General features: G+C 39.8%; 1 protein-coding gene across 4 annotated transcripts in view; it reads left to right on the forward strand.

Annotated features, from left to right (window-relative positions):
• Positions 1-26,740, forward strand: part of plch2a (phospholipase C, eta 2a) — a 236,502-nt gene that overhangs the window by 106,711 nt on the left and 103,051 nt on the right. Inside the window, exon 1 of one of the 4 annotated variants that reach the window (XM_042003061.1) lies at positions 17,295-17,676. The exons of the other annotated variants lie outside the window; for them this stretch is intronic. Within the exon in view, the coding sequence (XP_041858995.1) occupies positions 17,634-17,676 (43 nt within the window). The 5' untranslated portion in view covers positions 17,295-17,633. Of the gene's footprint in view, positions 1-17,294; positions 17,677-26,740 lie in introns of those variants that run through there. 4 annotated transcript variants of the gene reach the window in all.

Raw genomic sequence — 26,740 nt, forward strand, 5'->3', positions numbered from 1 at the left:
TTCTTATCTTTCCAGTTCACAAGGATAGTTTTCTTTGCGATGCATAAGACTGCGAGGACCAAGTTTATGGAGTGTATTCCTATGTTAGTGTCACCCAGGTCGCCCAGTAGGCAAAGTGTGGGGTTTGCAGAAAAACTGGTTTTAAACCATTTTGAGAGATCTTCACACACCTTAATCCAGAACCTTTGGACAGGTGTGCAGGACCACAGCGCATGGATGTAGCTATCAGAAGTGTTCTCAGAGCAGTGTGGGCAGATATCTGATGGTGAAAGGCCCATCCTGAACATCCTGTGTCCTGTATAATGAGTTCTATGGAGAATTTTGAATTGTATTAGTTGTATATTTGAATTCTGAGTCATTTTAAACGTGTTTAAACATATTTGTGACCATCTTTTCTGATCAAAGTTATTAGATAAATCATCTTCCCATTTTGAAGTTGGGAGAGATATCCTGTCTTCTAGCTTTGCAAGTAATCTATATATTTTTGATAATAATTTTGGAGTATTAAGATTCAAGAATTCTGCTATTCTGACAGGAAGCTGCAAGTCTAACTGTACAGGGGTATACTTCTTACATATAATTGATTTTAGTTGGTGGTACTCTAAGAATTTATTGCTGTTGATTCCATACTGTGAGACAATTGTGTTGAAAGATACAAAGTTTCCATTTTCTATTATCTGTCCTAACTGTTGTATTCCTTTAGTCTTCCATTGAGTGAAGTCTTTTTGTTCTGCAGGATGTCAGGGTTGTTCCAGATGGGTGTAAGTCTACATGGAAAGAGGGAAGATCTGGTTATCTTACAGAATTCCCACCAAGCCATTAAGGAAAAACGGATGTTAAGGCTTTTAAAGCACTTATATGGTTTAATGGTTGAGCTGATGAATGAATGAATGAATGAAAAATACTTTATTAATCCCAAAGGGAAATTCAATCGGCAGGTCAGAGATGACTAAGTCCTCACACAAAGCCTGCTCCACATCTAGCCATGGCTCATCCAGATAACTGGGTTTGAGCCACTTGGAGATGTACTGCAGCCTGTTAGCTATAAAGTAGTGATTAAAGTTTGGTAGATCCAGTCCTCCTCTATCTTTAGTCTGCTGTAAGGTTTTAAGACTGATACGTGACGGCTTGTTTTTCCAAAGAAACTTGGATATGAAAGAGTCCAGAGATTTAAACCAACTGGTGGAGGGTTTAGTGGGTATCATTGAAAATAAATAATTAACTTTAGGTAGAATCATCATCTTAATGGTGGCAACTCTCCCCATTAGTGAGATGGGTAAGCGCCTCCACCGTAAGAGATCATCTTCTATTGTTTTTAGTAGCTGAACATAGTTTAATTTTGTTAAATCTGATAATCTGGGGGAAATATTTATACCTAAATATCTAATGTTTCCTGTCTGTATTTTGATATTAGGGATGTTTTGTAGGTCACAGTTGATGGACATGGCTGTAGTCTTAGACCAGTTAATAGAATAATCAGATATTGATGAGAACTTATTAATAACTGTGATCGTCTCAGAGAGTGATGTTTGTGAGTTCTGAAGGAAAAGTAATATATCATCTGCATAAAGACTTATTTTATGTTCTATGTTTTTGCCCTGGATTCCTTTAATTTCTGTATTTTGTCTAATAGCAGCTGCTAACGGCTCTATGAAAATGGCAAAAAGTGAGGGGGAGAGTGGACAGCCCTGTCTGGTGCCTCTCTGTAAGTGAAAGCTTGGAGAAGTTTGATCGTTGGTTTTCACACATGCATTTGGGTTATTATATAATATTTTAATCCACTCTATGAAAGCAGGTCCAAACCCAAATTTGTCTAGTGTTGCAAATAGAAACTTCCAGTTTACCCTGTCGAAGGCTTTTTCTGCATCTAGAGAAATGATTGTGGATTCTAGATTATGTAAAGTAGAGTAATCTATGAGGTTAATTAGTCTACGCGTGTTAGTAGATGAATGTCGACCTTTTATAAAACCTGTCTGGTCCGGATGTATTATAAGAGGGGTTATTTTTTCTATCCTTCTGGCAAGAGCTTTACTAATTATTTTCAGGCCTACATTTATTAAAGATATGGGACGGTAACTGGATGGAAGTGTGGGGTCTTTGCCTGGTTTTAGCAATAGTGTTATATTAGCTAAGTTCATATTTTGCGGTGTTTTTTGTTTTTCCTGTATTTCTAACAACATATTATAAAATGTAGGAGCTAGCGTTGTCCAGAATTCCTTGTAAAATTCTGCTGAGTAACCATCTGGACCCGGGGCTTTATTGTTGGGCATATGTTGGAGAGCTTCGTGGAGTTCATCTACAGTAATAGGTGCATCTAAAGTTATTTTATTTTCATTTTTTAGTTTTGGTAGATTAATGTTGTTTAAAAATTGTTCAATATGTTCATCTGTTGGATTAATCTGTGATTCATATAATGTTTTATAGAAGCTTCTAAACGTGTCATTTATCTTGTCTGGGTCATGGCTGATGTTTCCGTCTTGATCTTTAACAGAGGAGATTGTTGTTTTCTCCTTGTTTGTTTTTAGTTGATTTGCTAAAAACTTTCCAGATTTGTTACTATGTTCAAAGTTCTCCAAGCGAAGTCTTTGCACTAAAAACTGTGTTTTTTTATCTATAATTTCTTTAAGCTGCAATTTAGTTTTCCTTATATTATTCATTGTGTGCTCTTCGGGGGAAATGCGGTAAGCCTCCTCCAATGATTTAATCCTGAGTTCTAATTCTAAAACTCTTGCTGTTTCCTTCTTCTTCTTATGTGAGGAGAAGGAAATTATTTTCCCTCGCATTACTGCTTTTCCTGCTTCCCAAAGGAGACACGCTGAAGTTTCAGGCATGTCATTTTTTTCTATATAAATTGACCATTCTTTTTTAAAATAATCAATAAACTCAGGATCTTTCAATAAAGAGGTGTTAAATCTCCAGCTTTTACCAATCGGTTTATTATTTTTGATTCTCAGACTGAATGAAACTGCTGCGTGATCGCTGATGCTGATTGGATGTATCTGAGTCTCTGAAATGTCGCCCATTAGTGAGTTACTATTTAAAATATAATCTATTCTAGAGAAGGAGTGGTGAACTGAAGAGAAGAAGGTGTATTCTCTTAGTTTAGGATGGTGAGAGCGCCAAGCATCGCAAAGACCAAAATCCTTCATGTACTGTTTGATAGTTTCTGACGACTGCCAGACTCGATGACTACCTGATGTGCTGCAGCGATCTTGTTCAGTCAAGACTACATTAAAATCACCAGCTAGCACTATTCTGTTATCTGAATAATTCTGGAGTGTAGCAAACAGGGAGTGGAATAACCTGACTAATAAAGCAACTAAATAAGGAATTCAGTACTATAGATGGCAGAAATATTAATAACAGTGGCACTATGGCAAACAAATGTACCTCTTAGACTTTGTGGCTATTGAGCATTTAAACTGTTCAGGTTTTTCAGCCTCTGCAGATTCTTTTCATATTAAAACCGTTGATGATACAAAAGTGTCACAAATTATAGCAAAATTGTCAAATTCAAAATCAAATGATATCTCTAACATTAGTTTAACATCAATTAATATTTATTATTTATTAATAATATTTAAATGTATCTGTTATTTAGCACCAGAGCCACTTAGTTAATTTGTTCAGACACAGAATAGCAGTAGACCACCAGAGGTTCCACCAACCAGAACCTGGTTTGGTCCGACTGCCTCTTCTTTTCTTACAAAGCTGTGGAATTCATCTCCAACTGACCTCAAGACCACATCTGGGTTTAAAACTTCACCTGAAGCTTAAGTCTTGGCTGAAAACAAAATGATCAAAATGTACATTGTTTGTCTTTTTGTTTTCTATTTTGTTATATTTCCCTGCAGGTTGGTTATTTACTGTATTATGCTGATAACGTGTCTTCTGTCTGATTTCACACCTTGTTTCGTTTTTCATTACTTCATTTAGAGGTTAGTGTTTAGTGGCAGCAACTTTTATTTCTGTAAGTTTATCAGAAAGTCTTATTTTCCTCATCATTCCACCTCCAGAGCCATCATAGTTGTCTGCTTCTACATCCGCTTAATGTACGTCACTGCCCACGTGCCCCCATGTGCTCTTTATGTTGGTATGGTTATTAGTTAATACATCCACTAGAAGGTAGTGCAGACTTCAAAGTTCTGATTCTTTTTTGCTGGTCACAACTGAGCTCTACAGTGTTACACTGCCCCCTGTGGATTCCCGTGGTACTGCTTTATTTACTAAGTCTGGGTATACATCCACACGCTTGCTGGAACTGGACCAAAACACACCTTAATGATGCCGGTGTAAATGTATGAATAGCTAATGTAGAGCATAATGAGGTTTATTGGCAAATGTGACAGTGACTGCATGTAACTGTGTTTGGATTACACGCTGAGAAGGAACTTTGTAGGTACTTTTAAAATGTTTTTTTCTTCCTCATTTTAGAATTGCTCCGTTTTTAATTACTTGAGCTTTGTTAAGTACTTGAGTTTTTAATTACTTGAGTCTGTAAACTTTAGCATCTTCTCTAGATCCTGGTGTCAGGAGTACAAATGCCTCTCTTGCTGTGCGATTGATTTATTTACTTTCCTCCCTTAGTTTAATTTTATACTGAACCAAGCCTAGTCTACGATCTGTTCTATAACTATGGTCAGTGAGAAGCAAACCCTTCAAATCAGTGAAATGTGACATTAAAAATCCATTTCAATTTTCCATCCACACAATTATAGGTCAGACAGGAGGAGATAAAATGTGGGACTTGAGGTTTTGTTGGGACACTGTAAACTGAAGTCTGTCCCCAAAGAAAACATGTTCATTATTTCCTCCAGAGCAGCTCTTAGATGAAATCACATGCATGATCAAAGTTCACTACCACGCTCTGTTTGCAAGTATATTTGTGTGTACGGGAGACCGTGCTTACATTTTGGAAACATTTCTCTGATGTAATTTATGATATACAGTCAATGAAGCAACACAAGCTTATTCTTGGTCTGCCATCATGATTTTATAGAGATAATCATTATGCAGTGAGAGGTACCCTCATGGTTACCTCTGACTTCTCCTGCAAAGCAACATTTGAACTTCTCCTGTAAAATATCAGTCATAGTTTCCAACTGATTTATCTTTATAAGCATGCAGTGTGGTTTGTCTTTATGCAGAAATTCATCAGGCCATGTTGGATTTATGGATCCCTGCACAGCATTAATATGAGACAGTATTTTTGGAGAAAGCATGGGATGGTGATGGTGTTTAATGACTGCATGGCTGAGAGTAATGACATGTTCACAAGTTTGTGATGGCTGGCTCATCTGGCCTGTATTTGTTTGGTGCATTGGTTGTTAACATCTTAGACTAACTTAAGTAATTTCACATTTCAGAGTGGCTGGAATCTCTAGTTAACTCTCGATAGTGCACTTATGGCCATTTAAAGAGAACAATAACCAACAAAGGGTTATTGTCCAGTCCGACCAGTGTCTCAGGTGCGTTATGTCTTTACAGGGATGTGTGGTGTTGTAGAAAATGACTTTCAAGACACATGTCTCGTCGTCCACGGTGTCAAGTATCACGTGAGACCCTCTCACGGCTTGATGTCCGTGCTGCCACATGTGACGTAATGTTGATGTTTCAGAGTAAAATGCAATCTAAAGTCTGCATATAGTGTTTTACTTTTAAAATCAACCGGATCCACTTTATTTTTCATTGACTGACTTCCTGCCTGAACGATCTGCTCTGCTCTATTGACGAGGTTTCCAAGCAACAAGCAGGGTGTCAGGTGGAAAGCTCAGCACAGCCTCTCCGCTTTCACTAACACTTCCAAGGGGAGAAGGGGGAAAACACGGGCTATATGATGACTTAATGTGTCAGCTGCTGCTTTTCATACTGGATAGATGTGTGCATGTGCAGACATGAGGTTTTATGCATGGTGAAATATTAGATTTGACATTTGAGCTGCTTTTCTCCAAAGGAAAGAGGTTTGAGAGGCGGAGCTTCTAGGCTGCTGTCCAAGGTTAGACCGAGAGCATGATGGGAGATAAAAAGCAACAGAGGAAGCTTCACAGGTTGAGATTTTAGCAAAGAAACAGAGTGCATGAATCCAGTTAAACATTCATTTCTCAAAGAGGTCAGCAAAGCACTCAAGCACAGCACCTTCTGAGGTGCTCATAAAGGTCAAAATGTCAATATTTCAAAAGCACAGAGGAGCATATCATCATGAGCTTTATTATTTCTTTAAATTTTCTAGGACGAAACAGTAAGTTCACACCAAGAAACTCCTCACTAGAAGGTGCTTGTCATATGAACAAAAGCCTTTAAGTTTGAAAGCTTGGTAAATACATTTATGCCGTGCTGAAGGGGGGACACTTCAAGTATTTCAGATCATCCACATATGTAGGGTGGGACCATCACAAATTATACAAATGTCACATCTGCAATTACAGTTTCACTCTTTAATGTTTGCACCGCGGAAAAAGTGAAGCAATAATGTGCCTGTATTTTTCTGTTGTCTTGGGAAATAATAAGATTTAAGTTAAAACAAATGGTTTAAAGTGTTATGAGTAATGGCGTAAGATATAGTCTCTCCTCACATTAAGTCTGCATACCTAAACAGGTTCAGTCAGGTTTACTTACATGAGTTTTTAATGATAGTGATTAAAGTATGCAGTACCAAACAGAACAGTAAGGGAAAAACATGCTGCTAAATTTCCTTTTGGAATTTACATGATGAGTTGTTTCATCACGGGAAATCAGGACTAAGCCAATTTCCATCTTTAACTTCTCTCATTCCACGTTTTTAGGATAGTAAAAGCAAGATTTGTGGTTTCAGCTGTTGACCACTTTGCAGACTGTAAGCAAAACCCTGCTGATGTTGGTGCCACATTTGTAGGATTTTTAATGGCTAAAACTCATTGTGATATTATTATTATTATTATTATTATTATTATTATTATTATTATTATTTGCAGGTGCTCCTTCACTGGTTGTTTTTCCATCACTTGGCTGGATTGGAAGTGGTATCCTTAACTGGAGTTTGTACAAACTTTCAGATCACTGTCTCTCCTCTCTGTGTAAAATAAATGTATGAACAGGGTTCCCTGTGTCTGTGAACCAGGCAACTATGGTACATTACTTGGCAAGATCAACCCTATAATTACCACATAGCTCAACACACAGCTCTTCATTGTAGTATGTGCATTAGTATCCTAATGGTCAACCATGACTACAACCTCTCATTGGCATCTCAGTCCCTGTACACCAACAAAGGTGTTTAAATTATAACAGTGTGTTTTTCTATATGTTTTTGCTCATCGTCTACATTAAAAATCCTTTAGTGGGAGCTGAAAAAGAACTTTTTGGAAAATGCCTTCCAGGAGAGAAAGCTTCACCAAAACCGACTGGAAACTTTTTTTTTACCTTTGCCACTATCTCTTAATTCAACATCAACCTCCTGTTTGTTTCCATGGCAATGGCAGACCTAGGGAAGATGGCCCAGGTGTTAACCTTGGGAATAGGACTCTTTAGCATTTGCACCCACATGAACAGGTATAAGTGGGCTATAGTAAGGAGCAGAGACTTTAGAATATGTTATAGATTACACGAAAAAAGCATTAACAAGCATGTAAATTTAATCTCTTTTGTCACTCATATTTTTAGGCTGAAACCGTGCAGCCTGCCCAGCAGTTATGAGTCCATGCACACTCTTCTCAGAACGAAGCCTAGTGTCTCTTAGCAGAGCGGTAAACGAGATAATGGTTGCACTCAAACCGGCCAGGCACAGCTGCTTTAGTTGAGAAACATTTTGTCCTGGATGTGGTACAACATCCTCTAAGACCGGCGATTTATAGACGAAGCAATTTTTTAAAGCATTGTTTTCTCACAGGGGATTCACACAGCTGTAAAACACTAATATCACTGCCTCACCAGCTGTATGGGCATTAGAAATTTGCCTACACAACTCAAAGAATAAAATAATGACTGCTTAAAGAGCTTCTTTAAAATGGAAATACCTTTAGATTTTTAGGTATTTGTGATTTGCAGAAATCAGAGGACACACCACTTTTTCTGGTTTCTGGCCATGCTGTGTTTAGATGTCTTATACATGGTCGATTAATAGAGAAAAACTCACACAAAAATCTGATGGATGTTAGTAAAATGCTATAGAACAGATTCTATTCTGATTCAAACTGTTTTTTTTTTTTTTTTAATCAGTTAAAATGTCTCTGCTAAGAAGCTGGAGGGGATTTAAATAAATGCATTTGAGGAGATCCACATCTCCCATCTGACCAGCTACTTTCTTATAGAGACAAATTAGTCTTATAATTGTCACAAATGCGTTAACCACTGTGTGTGACTTTGGGTCAAGAAACGCAGTCGCTTGTGGTTTGACTATCACATTTGTACATTGCAAACTGCATGAACATGAATATTTTACATGCAGATTTTCACCCTCAGCTTCAAAGATGTGATCATTTTCTTGATCAAAAAGCTTCCTGTGCATGCAAACCATTAAAAGTGTGTTCACGCAACTACATTTGTGCACAGATCAGCTTGGATTTAGAGTTCTGAGGCTTCTTTTGTGCCTCCAGACAGTTCCATTTACATGCTGTGTTTAAGTGCTGGAGAAAAGCTGGGTCATCTGGATTCTTTATTTGATTCAAGTGTTATTTTCTCCTATGTTTATTGTGCAGAACAGTTCGCCTCCCTGTGTTTGGTTAAGTTATTTTATTCAGGTATGCATTTACAACTCTCCACTCGGACCCGGTCCGCTCTTCCTGAGTCTGGTTCTGCTGGAGGTTTTTTCTTCTTGTTAAAAGAGAGTTTTTTTATTTCCACCTCGTGCATGCTGAGGATCAAAGACAAGATATGATGCAATCCTTTGTTTCCTTAGCTTGTCAGTTATTTTAATATATAATTTTTATATGAACGCAGTTATTATGAAATGGATTAAAGTGGATCAAATAATAAATGTGTTATGATTCTAATTGGACCACAGTGAACTGGACTGTCTGTAAAACTGTCTTAAGTCACAAATTGGCAAACCAGATAAATAGATATACGAACTAGAAGCACTCAGAACGCAGACCTCCGCCAAGCCATTGTCATTTATTTATTAACTTATTTTTTGCCAGTGATCATAGACATTAGTTTTTAAGTTAGAAGCTTTAAGTGTAAAATGATCCCTACCTCCCCATTGGCAGGAACAAACCTACATCACCACCCGGTGGTCACATGACCATCAACAGCCTGCCTGTGAAACCAAACCCTGCATCATATCAGCGTCCGTGTTGTTTTCTCCATCAGTTTTTGATAGAAAATGATCCATGATGTCATCCAGTTACAGTAAATTGATCCTCTCCGTGTCGAGGCTGAGGCGAAGCTCGTGGCCGTTGGACTGGACGGATGTCTTGATATCTGCTCACCGTCACGTGAAGGAGCTGCTTACAAGGAACACGGAGAACTTCTTAAAAACCACCAACAGAAGTTTGTTATTGTTACGGTAACCAGACAGTTCTTGCTATTTTTGCCAGATGGATTGTCCACAAGATGGAGGCCACCGTACTGCCTTCAGGGTGGAACAGAACATGGGCAGCAGAACAACGCACCGGCTAGCTCACAGCCCGCTAGCCAGGTTTTCTCTTCATACCACCACCGCGAAAATCCTCCATTAAACATTTCCCACATTTTATGGAAATTTGCTTGATGTCCAGATTTGGTCTTGGTGGTCTTGATTGTTTGTTTGTTTGTTTTTTTTTCCAATTTATCTTTGTTAAATGGCACAGCCTCATGCTGATTGGTCAATGACGTACAGCCAGGCCGAAGTACTCAGAAAGCTTACAGTGGGTAGTTTGTTTTTTTCCTTCTTCTCCGTGGCGTGTGGCCCTGTCGCAAAAATGCTCCAAGGTCGTCAGCATTAACACGCTTGATAGCCGCTAGCTAGTTACCACGTCTTTCTGGGCTTTTGTGTCTTTTCGGTAGTTGGAAGAACGATCTCTTGTTGTCTGTGGAACAACTATGTTTATGGCAGCCAACCACAACACAACTTTTCGTCTTGGCTGAGGTAATAAAGCTGAACTGAATTTTTAAATGACATAATGCACGTTAGTTCCCTCTGTACTTATCTCTTTTTATTAAATATCTAAGCTGTTTATTTTTGCTTTCTCATGCTGTTCAGGCTACAGATCTCCATTCGCTACAAGAATGCCATCATTCCTACCCCCTCTGGAAAAAATGCAAACACATTTCCCCCCCTTTGAATATTAGGCAAAATATGAAATCCTAATTCCTGCTCATTAGGCTGAACACAGTCAGATATTGCAGTGATAGCAGGTTGTACTGCAACACTAACAATCTCAGGGGCCAGATCAGGAGTGAACCAATCACAGGAAAATGACAGTTAAATACTGGCTGATAGTTTCCTCTATCATGTCAAACTGTTAGAAAGATGCCTAGCAGATGATTTGATTAAATAAAATATGTAACAATGAATTACAAGACATCTGCTCTTCCAGCTGCTGGAGCAGCCAATAGAAAAACAATAGTCTTCAACACTTCATTATTAACCAAGTCTAAAAACAATGCAAGCTGCATCTGTGCTTCACACAGATCATTCAGGTGGAGGCACAACATCTTTAACTAGCAGTCTGAATGCATCAGAAAAAACATGGGGAGGTCGCTGTCAAAGTTCTCTCACTGCACAGATGAAGCAGTTTTGACAGTTTTGCTTTTCAGTCAGTCATCAAGCCTCAGTAGCCACATAAACACACACTCCAGTGCACACCAGCGCTTAAAGGAGGAGTGCTTTGTTAGTCAAGCCCATGAGCTATTTTCTGTCAAGAATGATGACTGATTTCCTGAGCACACCGAGGCCATGACCACATGCATATGCTAGTGTGTGCATACTGACAGGGGTGTTGAAGAAATCTTTTTTTTTTTTTTTTGCTAATATTGCGCAGTGCAAAGTCAAAAGTTACGTGCAATTAATCAGTCATGAAGGAGTTCTCATGTACTGTACATCTGCTCTGTAAAGTCGTAGTTTCAGGTAGAAAAAAAAATTATATATACATATATATCTCATTAACGTCCATATATACAAGCAAACCAAGTAGTGTGTCGGTACGAAGTTTTCCTGTGTGCAGACTTGTGAAACATGTCTCAGTATAATTCTTTTGCTCATGAATGATGCATTGTTTTGCAAAAGTGGTTGAACTAATATGATAGATTTTTGCATTTCTTTGGTCTATCCAGTTCCCTTTGTCAGATCACAACTTTCCAATTTGTTCTTATTCAAATTTAACATGAAAACCTCTCATGGATTTAATATATCTGCTGTGGCAAATCCACTCAGTGGAATTCCACTAAACTCATGTAGAGGAATGAAAATGTTAAATTTTGTCATATTTGTCTAATTTGTCACCACAACATTCGTACAACAACAAATGTTTTGCCTGTAGGTCCTTTCATAGTTAACTCACCAGAATCAGATGTAGCTCATTTTCATTGATGGACTGGATTTTAAGAGGGAGATGCTTTAAGGATGGAAGGTCATGTCACTGGTTTTGGTAAATCTGGTTCTCTTGGCACCACCACAGGAAAACCTCAAATGTCCATTTAAACGCGCTGTGACTGGACGTTAATCAGCACCATTAAATCAGCATCCCAAAACAGCCAACTTACCTCATCCAGATTTTTCACGTAAAGATGTTTCATCTCTCATCTCTCTTTCAACCAGTTTGTCCTTGAGGGCCGCTGTCCTGAAGTTTTTCATTGTGTCCCTGCTCCAACACGCCTGACTCAAATTAAATGGATTCAGCAGCCTATGAAGTTCTGCATAATGATTCATTAATTTGAGTGAAGTATGTTGGAGCAGGAAAACACTCAAGGACTGCTGCTGGACACCCCTGCTGCAATGCATCCACAGTTATCAAAACCCCAACCCCCCCCACCCTAACCACCACACCCCTACCTCCACCATAGTTGCCACACCCCTACCCCACATTCTCAGTCACTGCAGGTTGTGAAGCCAGTGAAGATTATATTGTAATGGCCTCAAAAAGGAAATCTTTAATCTTTGATCTTCTACCATCATTTAGCTCATTACTGCAGCTTCTCATCCTGCTGCATATTATGCTGATGCCTCATCGCTTTGTGCTAATGTGCTAATGTGCTGCTAATACCTCATGCAGCAAATTCAATATTCATGCCAATATGTTTTCAGCAAAAGTGCTTGCATTTGAACTCTGTCACCCCAGATCGAAAAAATTAACTTTTCCTTTTTCTATTTGGTTTAAGACAGTTAGTGGTCTTCCACTAACACAAACACAGGTAGAAATTCACACATTTGATAAGAAATCCATGGAGGGCACAGCTGGCATGCGTTCATCCAGCTGAGCTTATTAACATCCCCTCTCATTCTCTACTCTTATCACGTTTGCTAAACATGTTTTACAAAAGAGTTGTGTTTCTGATTCTGTGTGTAATAAAGTAGAAAATATCCTCAACACTGTCAGAAATAATATCACTCTCACGTGGGATTTGTGGAGACAGAGCTTTAACATGACTGAGGAAAACTCAGAGAGATTTTCTGAAGATACATTTCCACTGTTTCAGACAATCCACTTAAACTTCTTTTTCCTTTAAAGTGACAGCATTGATACCAGAGGTCTGTAAAGATTTGTGGGTTTTGTTTCCACCACTAAAGCTTGACCTTCTCTCGTGAGTCATTGAGTCAATACTTCTACACTTGTAGAAGCTAAAAAAAGGTGAGCTTTGAAGGAAATGAAACAAGCTTTGTGGTAACAGTGTCGGTGAGATTCCTGAGACCATTTTGAGTTTCTTATCAGCCTTCAAAGAGTCGGCAGTGGAGGCTTTTGGCTCTCCAACTTCACTTGAGGATAAGCGTCTGGCTGACAGACTATCGATTTCAGTTATTCCTTCAGTCGTTGCTCCACAGCTTTTTTCTCAGTCCTCTGCTTTTACAAGAGCTCAGGAGATAACCTGCTGTACTGCTAGATGGTGGCGCAGATAACCTGAAAGCACAATGAGCTCCCAGTGTGACATTGATTGGTTCTTACCTTTCTTCCTCCACAAATTCTTTACAGACCTGTCTTATAAACATATAAAAATGTCACATTGTGCGTACTTTAATATTTATCTCATATTTGCATGAAAAAGGAATTACAACCTATTTTATTCTAAAGTTTTATGTGTAAGGAAATAACGACTAAAGTTCTGGTTGCTGAACAAAAATTAACCAAAATGTAGAAGCTGAGTATTCAATGCTTCCACAAGAATTCAGAGCGTGAGGAGCAGCCAGCATCATCAGTGTGAGCACCTCTAGCAGAAGGGTGTCTTAACCTCACTTCAGCTTTCAGCTGTGTTAACACAGTGCCAAGGAAGAAAGACATCAGCAGCGATCTTAGAGAAGCAACTGTGCTTCCCATCAATCTGGAAGGTTATAAGATCATTTCCAAACTACTTTCATGGGTCTTTGACGTTGCCTTGGTCATTAAGTCACTCGTGGGCAGTGCTGAGTTGGCAGTATTGCATCGCTACAAACACACCCTGAACATTCGTGTTTACATGTTGTGTACATTACACAGCATGTAATGTCCTTCTATGTGTTGTTCTGCATCATCTCTACTATGTTCTAGATCATAATGCAGAATTCATACAGCATCATCTCACCAACCATCTACACATGATCACATGGTGATGATATCTGTCGTAAAACCACTAGATGTTGACAAATGAAGTTAAACAGCTGATATTGAAGAAACTCTGATAAAACTGATCATCTGGCTAAAACCACAATAAGTCTCATTTGTGCCCCCCTTGTCCTGGTCAGTGTGCCTGCCTGGTCCCCCTTTAAAACTTTTCTAGACCCGCCCCTGCTTAGCTGAAGTATAAATCCTTTTTACCACCTGTCAGATACTGTGTTCGAGTAGGTCTTAAATGTTCATACCAGTTAAATTGGTGCTGGTATGAACCATGAACCGCTAGATTCTTCCTTCTCACTTGAACAATAAACTACAAGAGACAAGGTACATGTACATGTGCTAACTGTGTTAAAAAGATTACTTCAGTTAATTACACAAATTAGTTACCCCCATTAACTCCTTATTTTTGACAGACTTACTTCTGGAATAATGTCCTTTGTTCAAACCAGACTGAAATGGAGATGTTTGGTCAGAATGCACTAAAAAACAAATACAGCCTATTTGTACAAACCCCTCATTCCAACTGTCAAACATGGTGGTGGAGGGATGATGATCTGGGCTTTTTCTGTAGCTACAGAACGTGGACACCTTGTCATCATTTAATGGACCATGAACTCCTCTGGACCAAAGTATTCTAGAGTCAGATGTGATCCATCTGTCCAGGTGCTAAAGCTTGGCTGAAACTGTCTCATGCAGCAGGACAAAGACCCCAAACAGCAGCAGATCTACACCCGAAAGGCTGAATAAGAAAAGAATCAGCGTGTTGACATGATCCATGATCCAGTGAAATGCTGGGATGCTCGACCTTCAGAGTACTGTAAAAACCAAACCTTAATGAGCTGAAGCAATGGGATAGAAAAAAATGTGGTAATGGACAAAATTTCTTCCACAACCATGTGAGAGACTGATGTCATGCAGGGAATCATTACTTGAAGTTATTGCTGCTAATTTGCCTCTACAAGCTGCTGAATCACGAGATGGACTCAGTTTTTAAAACATTACTTCTGCATTTTGTCTTTTTTTTTTTTTATTGGTAAATAAATGACACACATTTGCTTCTGCTGCCTTTGATCATATCTTACATATTTGTATAGTTCTGCTTGTGAGTCACATTCAGTCTCCTGCCCCCAACTACTAGCTCATTAACGTCCATTCACACCTATGAGAGCAGATCTTCCTCATGGACTGCTTCCATGCTCTTCCATGCTGTCAGAGATGGCCTGAGGCCCCGATGGTGTGAAACAGTCCCTGCTGTTGTACTGTGATGTGACTCAATGGACAGCAAGTGTTGCATACCCACAACTAGTTCAAGCAGCAGGAAGAGTTGCGTGCTAATATAAAACTTTAGTTTTTTTAGGATACTTGGTTAAAAAACAAGTTTAGATTTAGCTCCTGGATTATGACTTTGTGGCAGAATGATAAAATGTAGAAAACATCAGAGGTTTGTTGTTCCTGCCTCATAAAATATGCATCAGGTGAGACAACCTACACTGTGTATTATTCATGCAATAGTTGGAAGTAGCTTAAAATATTTTATGGTGTTCTTTTGTTGATGTTCCGGTACTATACCTCCTCCTCAGCAATTCATGAAAAAATGACAAGGTTCTGAGGCGGTCTAATACATCTGTATTTCACAAAGCATACAGTTTATATGCGATTTGTGAGACAATGAAGACCAACACCAGGTGATTTAAACTGAGGCTGCAAAGTGGATTCATTTTTAAGAACAAAGAAGACACTGAGTAATATAATAATTACAAATATAATAAAAAATATCAGAAGGATATAATAATTTGTGATATATTTATATTATAATATAATTGTTGTCATGGTTGAGGCTTGGAGTGCAGGGTTATGAGGCAGGAGGCAGACTGGTGCAGAAGTTTCAGGTTGGAATTACAAAACTAACAAAAATTAAGACTGGGGCAAGTACATGACATGAGTACATATATATATATATATATATATATACACACAAACCTGAACAGTCCATCAAAGGGCCAACACAGAGGGGGACAAACAACCTCTCACACTCACTCCCAGGGAGAATTTAGAGACCAGTTAACCTAACATGCATGTCTTTGGAGGGTGGGAGGAAGCTGTGTGACAGCGTACCGGGTGGGAAACAGAATCTCTTTCTGTTCCTCTGCTTGCTGTCATTAATTCTTTTCTTTGTTACAACAGAAACTGACAGACTGTTGTTGGTATTAAGCAAGATGTGTGTAAGATGTGTCGTACACGTTTGTATATACAAAATGGCGCATAATTTAATGGAAAGGGGGAAAAAATTTGTAGTGTCTCACTTTAGCCGCCGTGTTTCAAAAAGCTCGACAACACCGATGAAAGCACGTCATCCAATAGTTCACGGAGCGTTCACTCAGGTGAAGAAATTCATGATTTCATAAAAATTGCAAACCGCATCCCATCAAGCTGTCAGATATGGTTCCTCAGTGTTCTCGGGAAAAATGGTTCTCACAGGGGGAACAGATCTCTACAGGAAAAAGGGCCTCGACACAGCAACGGTTTTTTGACCCAGTAAAACCAGCTCATAAAGCCTTCCTACCAGCTTTTAGTCACAGTTTCTTGGCGATGGTGAAACGGCTCTGGTGCTGCTGCTGCATGGTCCCTCATTTTTGTGAATAATAATCTACAGATTTTCCACTTTGTCGGTGTAGTAACTCGCTCTCGTTTATCTTCTCCTTCCGCTTACCCGTCATATGTATGAACAAATCTAAAATTCATTGCTTATGAGAATGTGTCAGATCATTAATTCTCCAGTAATAACACACATACACACAGACATGGATTCTGGCCAGTAAACAACAGAAAATGTTACACAATGTCCCTTTGAGACGAATAACCTTTCTCCTACAATTTTCACTTTTTTGTAAAGTAGAATTTAGGTAAAAACCAACTAATTTACAGGAAAACTGCGTTATTTTATCTCACATCACTGCCATGTGAAATTATAAAACTGTGATCTGAAGTGAAATTCTGCATCAGACCTGGTTGCAGAGCTGTAGAGCGAGATATCGGTTCATTTCAGATGCATCACCTTTGTGCTGTTCAACCGATAATGTTGAAACTCCACAAACTGTGGTACCAGCTGTAACTGTTTTACTGTAACGGAGGATTGATGCAGTCTTTGTCTCCTGCTTTCTTGGCTTCCTGCTGGGACAAACCCATCCTTGCCTGGCTGGTTGTCTCCCCCAGCAGCTCCTTGTTGAATAAAACATGCGTGCCACGTGCTGCTGCTCTTTGCAACTTGCAGCCACCAAGCCTTCTTCGCGCCTTTTGCATCCCTCTTTCTCTTCTTTTTCTTCACTGTCCACCCCTTTATCTCGGCAGATGCATTTCAGCCCATGTCTTCTCTCCGCTCTCTCTCCTCCTGCTCCTCCTCCCATTCAGTTTCCCTCCCCCTTTTTCCAATGCACTCTTCCTGTCTCTACTTCTTTTCTCCATCTGCTAGTGCTGCTTCTCCCAGGTGATCGGCACTGAGCAAAGCGCTTCTCTTTCTCGTACAGAGCTGTGAGTGGTCGGCTGCACTGAGCAGGCTCCCAAACCTCTCCAGGCAACATCCCCCCTTCCCCCGCCTCCCTGCATCCCCTTCACTCTGTACAGTAGAGGCAGAAGAAGTGTGTAACATCACACTATTGTCTTTGTTGCCCACCACATTAGCACATAAGGATGAGCTTGAATAGAGACAGAAACTGAGGAGAGAAGAAAGGCTGTAGAAGAGTGTTAGAGTAGAAAGGGGATAGGAGAGCAGGTTACCCCAAAAGCCTTGTCTTGTCACACCTCGGATGATGACACGCAAAGGAGGAGGCATGCCTTTGACAGTAGCAGCTCTCCAGATGGTAGTTAGGGTGAAGCCAGCCCCTCCATCCCTGTTATAGCAGCACATGGAGCTCCGTCTCTTTTGGGAATACATCAATGGAGGATTCCAGGAATATTCGCAGCCTGAGCCGAGAGCAAGGTAAGATAAGCAAGCAGTCCAAGCTTTCCCGTGCATGCTGCTTCGGGCCAGCTCTGGATGAGGATGGAGAACTGTAAAAGAAAAAGAGTTTACTTAGGCTGATGTGGGAACAAATCTGGGGCTGTCGCTGCCTCTACACATGCTCGTGTGAACAGTTACTATTTTATATGTTGCTGACAGGTTTATTTTTAGAAAGAGGTTCTTTCTGAGTTGTGGAGTTTTGGACTAGATCTGACTATAAAGTAAAATGCCATCGCCTCATCCTCCCCAGCTCAAACCCTGTTTTAAACTGAGGCATTATGCCAGCAAGCTCCTGCTAAAGCAAAGAACCATCACAAGTGTATCTGCTCAGCATCCAAACTGGAAACAAGCAGAGAGGTGAGAGAATGAGAAGAGAGATTACATAAAGAGGGAGAAAGCTGAAGTCATCTGTATCTAAACCTCCCCATCAGCGCTATCCAACTAGTGTTGGATCACCTCGGCTCAGCCGGAGAAGCGATGCTGAGTGTCAGAATCAGACATGCACAAAGCCAGACTCTGTAGCTCTAATGTTTACACTCCACGATGGGGTGTGGAGGCTTGCAGCCATGGTACCTTCGCCTTTGTTTTCACTTTAACGTATTTATTACTCACAGAAGTTTTTCTCCACCACCAATAAAAACTGATCTGTTTGCACTTGATTTAATTATTATTACATAAATCATAAATCTTTGGTTCCTTTGGTTGAGACTTTGAAATTCAGCATCAGTTAATTCATATAAAATCTTTTTGATTACCAGGTATAAATTAGCCTGAATTCGCAAATAACAGCCATAATAAGACAACTAATCAATATGAAGGAATAGGTTGTTTGTTTGTACCCTTAAATAAGACCCACAGGGGCAACCTCCAACCTACTGCCCCCTGCAGGCCGCAGGAAGAAAATACAATTCAAGTGCTGTTTCATTCAAGTTGATGTACAAGAAGGAGTGGGCTGGTTTTGGATGGTGGGTTACATCCAAGTTGGGATGTAACCCACCATCCAAACAACAGCTGTTTTCCGAATTCCAGGTAATGTTCAGTTCAGAATTCCTCCAGGAATTTGCAATGTTGTGATCCTAACAGTCAACGCAGTCAGCCGATCTTTGTTAATTCAGCACTTCTTTGTAGTTTGTTCAATAATAATAATAATAATAATAATAAAGCAGCTTTGACAAATAAAAGCACCTCTCCGTGTTACCTGATATAAATGTATGTCCTAAACTTTGCTTCTATGTTTCTGATGATGAATGTGAAGGCAAGTGAAAGAGACGTGAATGTAAACCCACTGCTAAGGACCATGCATAACTCTTTAATAATAATGGATTGGTTTTGTATACAGCTTTTCAAAGCACTCAAAGCACTTTACATTGAATATATTATTCATTCTCTGCACATTCACACACTGGTGGTGATAAGCTACATGTGGAGCCACAGCTGTCCTGGAACAGACTGATGGAAGTGTGGCAGTCTCTCCAACCAACACCTAACATTTATTCATACACCAGAGTTGCCATCACTGGAGGAAGGCGGGTGAAGTGTCTTTCTCAAGGCTGTTATTTAAGCAGGGTTCAAACTGTTACACCTCTGGTTATCAGTAATAATTTGGGGGGTTTTGTAGAGTGGCGGTGAGTGGTTGTTGGTCTCTGTGTGTTGCCTCTATGTGTAGCAGCTGGGATAGGCTCACAGGATGAGTTGTCACAAAACATTTTGTACATTCCTATAGATGTTGTTGACCTGGAGCATCCTGATGCTTCACACCTGGATAGCAACACACCGGCTGGTACAAAGACACGAGGAAAAGAGGAAAAGACAAACAGAAAGGTGCAAGAGTTAAAACAAGAGTCAACATCGGACTGACTTTTCCTGATTGGAGAGAGCTCAGAGAAGAGGCAGGATGAAGATGGATGCTGAATTAACCTTTGTTAGTGGCTGCTACATTGCAAATATCTGCTGAGTACAAATGAACAGAAGGCTGTAATTAAAAACATTTTCATATAAACCACGATTTAAATTTCAATCTAGTTGACAATGAGACAAATGTAAAATAGCCTTGACTGTGTTTTAATTTACATTAACAATGAAATGCTCTAAATAAACACCAACAATAGATTAAAATGAATTTTGACAGCCTTAAATGTAAACTTACTTCAGGTTGGCAGGTGATGAATGAATCAAATCATTTTGGTCATTTGTCCTGACAGTGCTACCACTACATTTCCCATGAGCACTATGTCATGACGTATTATGCATCCATTGGCTGTGTGGTGTCATTAACCCATTACTGTCTGTCTGAACAAAGTGCAGCTGAATGAGGTGCGAATTTTAAACAGAGGAAAAATTAAATGTGGTTGTGGTTGGATGGCGTAAAGCACGAGGCTGGTTTCAGGAAAAGAGAAAGAGGAGAATGATGACGATGACAGAGGAGGCAAGACATTAAACATTTAAGTCGTGTAAAAACAATCCACTAAGCTAAAGTTTAAAGTCGATCATTGCAGATGTGTTTAGTTTGTTCGAGAATGTTGTTGTTGTTTGGCATTTTAATAAAAACATAAATGCTAATAAAAAAAACTATCTAAAGAAACGTGTGATTAAATGCATTCAGTTGCATTTATAATCTGGATTATTTTCCAGATTTACTGAGACTCCAACTACCTTGTCTTAATCTCAAAGGTTATTTCAAAGCTTTGCAACGATGCACGTTTATGTTTTAGCGACGGAGTAAATTACAGTAAGGACCTACCAGACCACAACTCTGATTTCATGTGATGCACCTACACAAGCGACCAGCTTACTTGCATGAATATTGATCAGCTATCTGGCCCTCTGTGAGATTTCACTCTTCTCTTCATACCTTAAGTAGCTCCTCAGGAGAGTTTCTGCTGCAACCACGATGCCAACAAGGAAGAAATGACGGCTTGTCTCAAAATGACTGATCACGTGGGACATTGTCAGTATTTGATGAACATGTCAGCTGAGGGCTGTTCCCTCTGGCATGAATGTAATCCCGCATGCTCTTTAATAAGTCTCAGGTTGCTCAGGTCAAGGCAGTATTTGACAGGAATGATGATGACCTTTTGGAAGCATCAGAGGGATTTTGCCCAAAGGCCCTGGGGGCAGGAGTTGAATTGCTTTCTACTGTCAGAAAATCTGCTGCCTTTTGACGTTAAAGCTGTGGCAGAGGTAGGAAAATGTGCCAAGCTGGTGTCACTGCGAATGTCTGCATAATATTTTCAGTCATGTTTCAGTATTCTGACTGAGAGTTGGGTGGATGGATGATTATTCAAGGCTGGTTACTGACCCTACATCTAATACTGATCATGCTGGGAGTAAATCTATTTCTGTTTCTATAAAATAGGTTTATAATCACACAGTCTGTGCCTGTAATGGTGCATCCAAAACTGACATTTTTAACCTCCGGCTAGATGTGGATGTAAGATCGAGTGTCAAAAATACAAGATGTTCATCTTGTAGACAACATGCAAAATTCTCATTTTATCTACTTAAAACTTTGATGATTTCTGTGGAGACGAGACGGTGGAGCCTGACACGGAGAACAAGTTTTATTTCCTGTTGTGCATCAATTTCCAGAGCATTTATCATGAGCGTGCATCATCTTCTCAGACATATCGGTCAAAGTGCTGATCAATGGGGGTATAAAAAAATGGGGCTGTCATCATGAAGAGGACCATGAGTGGAAATCTGCTGAGTGGTTGTGGAGGTTTTAAACCTAAAATTAATGTGTAGTATTTGGACAGGACAATGCTTTTTTCAACATTATAGCGCTACTGAACTGACTCGTCAGTTTTTGGTGCATCTCAAATGAGCCTTTCAAAAAGTTATCCTTACACAGCTGAGAGATTTCTATAGCTTCTCATTTATAAAGAGGCCAGGACTTCATAATAAGATACTTCCAAAATGACAAATGAAACTGTTATTTAAATGTTTATAGTCTCGCTTTCTGCCATATTTGCACAGATAAGACCAGTCATGATATAGGTAACAGATCAAATCCACATTTAAATGATTGTGTTTATAAGTTTCTGTCAAGAAACTTCTCATTTTAAAACCAGTCCAACCATTTTAAGTATTTATAAAACTAATATTATGGAACATGTTATTTATATCCTGTTTTTAACCGATTTTTATTAAACTGATGATAACACCAAATAATCCGTTTCAAAAATGAATCCAGTCTTCCTTTCATCCTCCTGTGAGGGCCTCCATTTGAATGAAATAAACACGAAGTAGTGATGGATGGAAATAGGTTTATTTTACAGCTCTGTTCAGAAGAATTTAGGCTGAGTTAACAATATGTGCAAGTGAATACAATGGAATTGACAGGGTGCTTGTAATCAGGTTCTTGTTTGGATTGACAGTGTTTTATCTCCCTGGAAGTCACAGGTCAGGAACCCGTAATGTTTGTTTTGTGATCCCAAATGATCAGTTTCTATCATGTTTGCTGAGTGTTGTATCGCAGAAGCTCGTTTACAACGCCAGCAGCTCATCAGCAGCTTGATGTTGCTGCTGGACGTAGACCGTCCTAACAAAGAACCATCATTTTATAAGTGAGAAGCTTTTTTAATTATGTTCATTCTGTCAAACTTATATGAACTAATTTGTAAATTAAAAAGCAAGAACATAAATTTAACTGAACCAGTTAACTCTCTGGATCTGTAAATAAATAAATAGGAAAGCAACACTCCACCCCTTTCCCTCCGTAACCTGCCACAATCCATTCTAAAGAGGTGAAGGACTCATAGGACCACCGGCATTAGGCAGGCGGGAAGCAATGAAAAGACTCTTGATAAGATAAATTTCTCAAAGCACTAAACTAAAAAACAAAACTGACCCCAGTGCTCGCCTCCTTGTATTGACATCCAGTTAGTTTTAGGACCCAGCACAAGATTTTATTACTTGTTTTTAAAGCCTTAAATGGTTTGGTTCCCTCATACTTGTCAGCCTGCTCCAGCCAGGACGTTGAGGTCCTGTACACGGCTTTTTCTAAAGGTCCCGTTTGCCAGACTTAAATCCAGGGTGACAGAACTTTCTCTGCTGCTTCTCCAAAGCTGTGGAACAGCTTCTCCTCACAGAGCCGCTCAGTCTGTCTCTGGTCTTTACTCAAAACTGACTTCTTTTAGCTGGCATTTGACCAAAACTGAGCTTCACGTGTTTTACTTTTTATTTTAGTTTTTATTCTAGTTTTGTTGATTTTATTCTTTAATTGATTTTATCTTTTTATCAAATTTATTTTTTTATGTTTTTATTGTTTTATTGTGTGGTGTTTTATTTTCAACTGTGGAGTGTTTGTTGTTCTATTGTTCAGCACTTTGGACAACTATACAAATAAACTTGAACTCAAACTTGAACTTAAACCATTTGGCAAACTGACGAAACAGATGACGACAGAAAAAGTGTCAACAGAGACAAACAAGGAAAGCTCAGCAGGTTAAACAGCCTATCAACAAGGAGCAGGCGCAACAGAGAAGCAGGACGCAAACACAAGAATAAACGAGGGACAAAGTCAACAACACAAAACAGGAAGGAAGAAATCTTGAAATACAAGCTGAGAAACTGAACTAAATAACAGAAAACTCCAGCGGAACTACAGCCTGGCTGGTACTCAGACGGAGGAAATAACAAGAACTGAAACAGAATCCCAACAAGAAAGAAAACCTCACAGATTATGAAGTAATCCAGCTCAAAAGATCATAATCGCTAAATCTTATTTTGTAGTTTTATGGGAAACCTTAAAGCTGAAGTGAATCTGATGAAATGACTGGTGCTTTCATTTCATATATTTCTGCACATAAATGGTAAAAATAATCACCCATAATTCAGCGTCTCGTCAGCATGGCCACGCATCAGTTGTGTAAAGTGACCTGTTTGTGTGTGCAGTCATGCGGGTTTCTGTGTGCACGTGTGTGTTTACTGCATATTGCCATTGTGAAAATGTCACATTACGTTTTGGGTCAGGAGGCAGACGTGCCAGAGGGCAACCCTCCAAATAGAAGCAATGCAGTATTTTAATTGAGAAATTACTTTTTTATGTTTTTGCTCACTTTTCCATTTGCTTACAGTATAAGTCGTTCACCCTGCAGGGCCTGGAAATCAGACTGAGGCTGGTAATCAGGGACAATGACAAAGCTAAAAGAGGATTTTTGTATTATTATCCTTAAAAATCATTTATGACCAAGTCCATGGTTGAATGCAGAATTCATTATACTTCATGGTGTCATGATGTCAGATTGAAGACACCTTCAGAGACTGGAAGCACAGATCTTCAGCTGTCTTGTCAGTCCTGAAGTTAAACATGGTTAACTTTGCCTCGGATAGAGGTCATTATGGGCTATGCTTGTTATTACAATTTAGACCTTATTTATCTGACTTTTGCCATCTTTCCTTTCTGTTATCAGAGAGTATTTTTTTATAAAGTCAGAACCACGAGCAGTCAGATAGCAACCACTGTCTCAACCCAGAAACCCCAGTAATCTTTTTAAAAGGAACGTTTCTGTTCATAGGCTGGTATGGATTCTTCTGTTAGGGTCAAACAAACAATTTAAGTACTCTTTTCTGTTTTAAACAGGCAAACACCTTTTTACTACAATTTCTCAGCCATAAAAATTAAAACAATGACCACCAACTAAATTTAAACTGCCTCAAATTTGGTTTAAACTAATTTATTAACATTATGGATGAAAATGAACAAATTAAGTCCCAAATTAACATGTTTATGTCATCATTAAGTCAAGCTGCTATTCAGTCACATGCTTTTCCAGGTTCATGGACTTCCAGCAAACAAAGTGGCTGTCACACTGAAATGGCTGACGGTGTTCAAGGAACACAAAAGATGCTGACCAAATTAGTATTGTTAAAGTTTAGATGACAGCTCGCGAATTAAAAAAATGTTGATCTATGTGATGTTATAGATCCTTACATATAATCCCAAAAAGATTTAAGCTTTGAGGAGAAATACTGTCTGTTCACTTTCCCAATATCTCAAACTACCTCAGACGAGCCTCTACAGGGCTAAGCAAATGAAAACGTGTAGAATTTCTTTGTATGTAGATGCATTGCATTGCTTCTGTTCCTGTAAGTTTTGGTGTTTTTATAGCACTGTTGCTACATAAGCTATAAAAGGACTTGGATGTCTGGTAGGACCAGATTTTTTCTAATTCATCTGCAATCATAATGCTTTCTAGCGTATCAGCTCTTTAAAAACCATCTGGTGAAGGTCCTCTGGATAAATATGGGTGTAGACAAATAACAACATACAGTTGAAGTTACTAATTCATTTCCACTCTGACCTCATTGAGGTTGACTTTTAGATTACTTCATGTTGGAGCAAACAGCAAAGTTGTTTCCCACGATGATCTGATTAATGCTTATCTTCACTCGTTGAAGTCAGATGGCATCCAGAAAGTCAACTAAAAACAAAATCTCAAACATCTTTAAAAGATTTAATTCTAAATTTAATCAAATCATTGTATTGCTTCACGTTTCTATTAATCGTTGAATTTAACTTAAAAAGAGACATCTCCAATCCAGTATGGTGAGTTGCAGCTTTGTCTCCAACAAGCATCACCAAATACAAAATGATCTGCAGCTTGATTTGATGTTTGCATAAAATGCACACACACACACACACACACACACACACACATTTATAGTTCCTGCAAGTCTTCCGGTACCTCCTGGTTGACTGAAGCCGGATACAAGCACGCAGTTTTAAAAATGTGTTCTTTGTCACTTGAGTTTCCAAGAACATTGGCAACAGTATTTTATCACCTCCTACTTGTTCTGTCCTGATAATATTTCATCAGCTGAGTCTAGAAAACACAACACACACAGTCGTCTGAAAACAGCACATGAATCACAAAAAATGAAATTCTCCCATTAAATAATAAAACCCAAGGTAAATGATGTCAAACAATTGTTAAAAATATGCACATCTTAAAGCATTTAAGTTACATACACCTGCTTTAAATTCAGTTAGTGAGATCAGCTACCTTAAATAGTTTTTCGGAAGCTGGGCAGCTGCCAGAGGCAGGGACCCAGCCGGTCTGATCCTTCGCTGCAGAAGCTCGCTCTAGGGACGTGGAATGTCACCTCTCTGGTGGGGAAGGAGCCTGAGCTGGTGCATGAGGTTGAGCGATTCCGGCTAGATATAGTTGGACTCTCCTTGACGCACGGCTTGGGCTCTGGAACCACTGTCCTTGAGAGGGACTGGACCCTCTTCCATTCTGATCCAGTTCGGTGGCCTCAGGATTGGGTCTCTGCTCTTTGCAGATGATGTGGTTCTGTTGGCTTCATCGGGCTGTGATCTTCAGCTCTCACTGGAGCGATTTGGAGCCGAGTGTGAAGCGGCTGGGATAAGAATTGGCACCTCCAAGTCCGATACCATGGTCCTCAGCCGGAAAAGGGTGGAGTGCTCTCTCTGGGTCTGCAATAAGGTCCTGCCCCAAGTGGAGGAGTTCACGTATCTCAGGTTCTTGTTCACGAGTGAGGGAAGGATGGAGTGGGAGATCGACAGGCGGATCGGTGCGGTGTCTGCAGTGATGCGGACTCTGCATCGGTCTGTCGTGGTGAAGAAGGAGCTGAGCCAAAAGGCAAAGCTCTCGATTTACCGGTCGATCTACGTTTCTACCCTCACCAATGGTCACGAGCTGTGGGTAGTGACCGAAAGAACAAGATCGCGAATACAAGCGGCCGAAATTAGTTTTCTCCGCAGGGTGGCCGGGCTCTCCCTTAGAGATAGGGTGAGAAGCTCGGTGATCCGGGAGGGGCTCAGAGTAGAGCCGCTGCTCCTCCACATCGAGAGAAGCCAGATGAGGTGGCTCAGGCATCTGGTTAGGATGCCTCCTGGACGCCTCCCTGGTGAGGTGTTCCAGGCACGTCCCACTGGAAAGAGGCCCCGGGGAAGACCCAGGACATGCTGGACGGTCTACATCTCTTGGCTGGCCTGGGAACGCCTTGGGATCCCTCCGGATGAGCTGGTGAATGTGGCCAGGGAGAGGGAAGTCTGGATGTCCCTGCTTAGGCAGCT

This window comes from Melanotaenia boesemani, chromosome 13 (genome assembly GCF_017639745.1).
Source record: "Melanotaenia boesemani isolate fMelBoe1 chromosome 13, fMelBoe1.pri, whole genome shotgun sequence".
Classification (NCBI taxonomy): Eukaryota; Metazoa; Chordata; class Actinopteri; order Atheriniformes; family Melanotaeniidae; genus Melanotaenia; species Melanotaenia boesemani.